Genomic DNA, 4,066 nt, shown 5'->3' with positions numbered 1-4,066 from the left:
AGTGTTGTAATATCCTTAATTTTTTGAACCCATTGGTCCAGGACTTGAACATGTGACGGTTACCATGTGGTAGCTGTAATAAAGGAAATAGAAATCAGCAAAAGCGGAAAATGACCTTTTCACGAAGAAAACCAAAAACTTACGAGAAAGGTTCCATGTGCACGACTCGGGAAAGGATAGAGTTGTGGTTGGGATGATGTCCCTGGTAGAAATAACGACGAACTACTCCATCCATCCACGGTCGTTGTCATCGTCTATGCTGGTGAAGAGAGCATGATGACAACGCTTGCTAAAATTTATTACTCCCCCACGGAAAATCTTGGAAGAGTAAATGTTCATTATATGTGTAAGAGTTAGGGTTTTTCCGGTCTCAGTGCACAATTGTTGAAGGCAAGCCACCATCCGCCATATAATTGGCCTATTTGTACTAAGCAGACCTGATATTGGTGGCAAGACTTCAAAAATATTGGGTCGAGCCCTTCACTCAACCCTAAAGAGAATAGACCCAAGGTAAAAGGATACGTATAGACATACATAAACTCCTCCTTGGAGTAGGTAACCCGCTCTACCATATTTGGAATAAGGATTTCAATATTGGGGCAGTTGCAGTCCTCCTTCACAATTGGGATAATGGGAGGGCGAATGGAGGAGGGAAACTTGCGAGTTGGCCAAAATCGGCGGCCTTAAGAAGCTGCAGAAGGAGCTTTTTCTTGAAGGTTGTTTGTAGTGCTGAGCTAAAGGGGTATGATGGTGCAAATAGTTGGAGGTTCAGACTCAACGTCAACCTCCTTGTCTTTGTTTTTCTTCGGGCTTCCACCGAAGAGAAGACCAGTATTACCAAAGGAGGCATTGTATGAAGACATGGTGGTAAGAGGTTTGTAAAAGAAAAAGTTCTTGCTGAAAAAGTTGAAGGTTGTTAAAGGTTTCTAAGCAGATGCAGAGAAGAAGAAAGACTTATGAAAGTTGTGAAAGTAAAGAAGTAAAAATGATAAGTACCAGAGAAGTTATAGCCGACAAAAACATGATCATAATTACCTAAAAAACCGACGAAAATATTTGCTATATCGTGGCGCAAGACGTGTTTGGGTTATTAAATGCGAGAAGACGTGCGTCCTTGCAAGTGTCAGAGACTGTTCAGGAACTTTCCCTCCAAGCAAGGAATCTTCACCTACTTCCCGGCAACACTAAGCTGCGTCACCGGAAAGTAGGGTGACTATGTGTATAGGGTAAAATTGGTTGATAACAAGTGGTCGAATGGTAAGATGACACGTGGAGTTAAAGATAGACAAAGAACGAGTCGGGAAACAATTAGTACCAAATGCGACGTGTGTGACTGGTACCAGATGGATTCCGAAGAGAATGTAGCCGGCAGTAGAAGTTCAAAGATTCTCTATCGGACAACATTTAATGAGAGAATATTTGCTAGCGTTAAATGAGCATCCGTTATAGAGAATATTTGAATTCAAGGCTTGCCGTTACATATTCATCAATGACACTTTTATTCTCATTTATAGAGGAGCTTGATCTTAGGATCTTGTTTTCCTAGGTAGAACTATAAATAGTGGGGTTAACAGCATTGTAAAGATACGGAACTCTCTATACACAAAAGCCATACTTTATTATTTTGCTCTCATACTTTACTATTTAGCTCTCACTTTAACAACTTCATCGTTGCTTTATCTTTACTTTCACTTTTGTTCTTGGAAAAGGCTGAATTCAGAACCAGGATTGTTATCTTCTTTAATTTCAATCGCTAAATCTTAACTTCAGTCTTATTTCTTTATCATTTTTGGGTCAAATCAATTCGCTTATCTATAAATCACGTTACAAATTCAACTTTACCGTTTTACGGGTAGATAATATGCACATTTGTTTTAAGATCACATGATTCAAATTTTATTCTTAAATTCCATGCCCCTACAAACTAACACACATCAAATTAAACATGAGAGTGATAAAAAAAGTTAATTTTTCTTAATTTTTTATTTTATTTTATGTACTATCTCTTTTTGGGTGAGGCGAGTGACCTAATGAAGTTGAATAAAGGACGTTCTTTGTGAGATTGAACCTTACATCTAAGTGATGCAGGTTATTGAAAAGGATAATATCATTCTTCTAGTTGAAGTAGAAGAAACGGAAGTTCATCTCTAGCTACAGTTGGCAAGTAGATTACCATGAAGGACTTAAAATTATGTCGATAAACCATTCTAATTAAAGCATAAGAACCCCTTAATTTCAGTTCTCTCTTTTGCATTAGCATTTTGACATTCTCTATCGGAAGTGGAGTTTGGTTGCGTGCAGTCTGGTAATTAGCATTTCACTTCCAGTGCTGTCAATGATGCTCGGTATTCAGGTTAAATCTCATTTGGGACCAGAAGTCCTATATTCAAGAAGTAGCAATTCTTGTCAAAAGGGAAACCAAAATGCATATTCCAAAACAACTTTTGACATATATTTTCTTGTCCTAAATATGAACAAAGACTGTCTTTTTGTGGAGGAGTTTGCAACTTTGCGCTAATAACAATAGTAAACCGTGCAGATGTCCTTCTGTAGAACGTTTAACAATTAAGCTTTGAAAAAATGAACATTAAGCTGAATTGAATTGAATGAACATGTAAGCAAATAGTACATTCCCCTCAGAACAACCCTAGAAAGGATATAAATACAAGACAATAATGGAAATAAAGAACACACCGTTGACATTTAACAACACACGCGATACAATGTCGCATCAATATTAGAGCTACATCTTACATATAGGACGGATGAATAAATCACAAACCCTAAATCAATACAAACCAATTCATGCTGTTGACTTCCTTTGATGAAGAAAAATATAAACAAGAACAAAGAAAAAAGAGATGAAAAAGTCATAATACGTGCAAATGTATTTGATCAAACTATTTAGGAGATAAGACGTGCGCATTAGCTCCAGATTAAGTTTTCTCGTATACAAAAGGCTAGCTGATTCCTGGCTTTTTTTGTTGACATCTACATTCTAAATTTCCAAATGTAATTTGGATACACCATTTCTTGAAGCAATCAAATGCTTTAATTTCTTCTTCTTTTTTAAAAGATTATGTCAATTTGAACTCAAAGAAGCAAATCCACCACGTTTCATCATTTGTCTAAATTCCTTATAATCAACCATTCCATCACCATCCACATCAACTTTCATGATCATTCTCTTGCAATCTTCAAGTGTTCTTCCTTGTTTCAAACCCAACGATGACAAAACGGATCTCAATTCCTCCACCGTTATGAATCCATCGCCATTTTGATCGAACACGTTGAAAGCTTCTCGCATGTCTTCCTCTTCGTCCCTCTCGTCCATTATCGACTGATACAATGTCCCGAATTCCTCCATGTCTACGAAACCATCTCCGTTTACGTCAATCTTTTCGATCATTTGTACGAGTTCTATTTCAGGAATGTAAATTCCCAAATTCTGCAACGAATCGCTTAGCTCCTTCCTTGTAATTTTCCCATCTCCATTTCGATCAAACATATGAAAAACTCTACGTAGCTCTGCTGGATCCATTTCTTGGATAAAATAGCCGAAACCAAATAAATGTAACAATAAAATTAATGAATACCCTTCTAGTTTTTTTCAGAAAGGAAACAGGAAAATTCAAGGTGATTTACAATCTTAATTTACTTGAATTGAAAAAGGGAAGAGAAAGAAAAAAGGGGTTACAAGTTTGATGAGAAAATAAGGAGCAATTAACTGGGGAAAAGTTTTAGAGAAGATGTTAATATACCGAGAGAGGAAGAGAATTGAAGGTGGAGAAAAGGAGGATGGTTTTGAGGATAGCCACTAATATCGTTGAATAACTGATTTAGAATTTGCACGGATTTGTTCGAGATTTTTGCTTTAAGATTGACGTCTAAATGAATTTAAAAATATCAGACCTCTTCTTCTAGTTATAATAATCAGTTTAAGTACTTATCATATAAAGACATTAGGAAATTAAGTTGAGGAATATTTGAGGAATGGATTCTGGTTGGCATCTTTGAAAGAGTGTAACTATGAAACTTGGATCTATATATTTTAGACGTGAGGTGA

At 36.5% G+C, this 4,066-nt stretch overlaps 1 protein-coding gene across 1 annotated transcript; it reads right to left on the bottom strand.

The window, feature by feature from the left end:
- Window positions 1–2,587: 2,587 nt before the first annotated feature.
- On the bottom strand, window positions 2,588–3,828 carry LOC107765954 (calmodulin-like protein 3). Its single transcript, XM_016584653.2, has one exon. The coding sequence runs from the start codon at window positions 3,539–3,541 to the stop codon at window positions 3,083–3,085; it is 459 nt and encodes a 152-aa protein (XP_016440139.1). The 5' UTR covers window positions 3,542–3,828; the 3' UTR covers window positions 2,588–3,082.
- Window positions 3,829–4,066: the final 238 nt, after the last annotated feature.

Source organism: Nicotiana tabacum, chromosome 22, assembly GCF_000715075.1.
Source record: "Nicotiana tabacum cultivar K326 chromosome 22, ASM71507v2, whole genome shotgun sequence".
Classification (NCBI taxonomy): domain Eukaryota; kingdom Viridiplantae; phylum Streptophyta; class Magnoliopsida; order Solanales; family Solanaceae; genus Nicotiana; species Nicotiana tabacum.
Note: the sequence above shows the minus strand (reverse complement) of the source record. Positions and strands in the feature narration are given on the sequence as shown.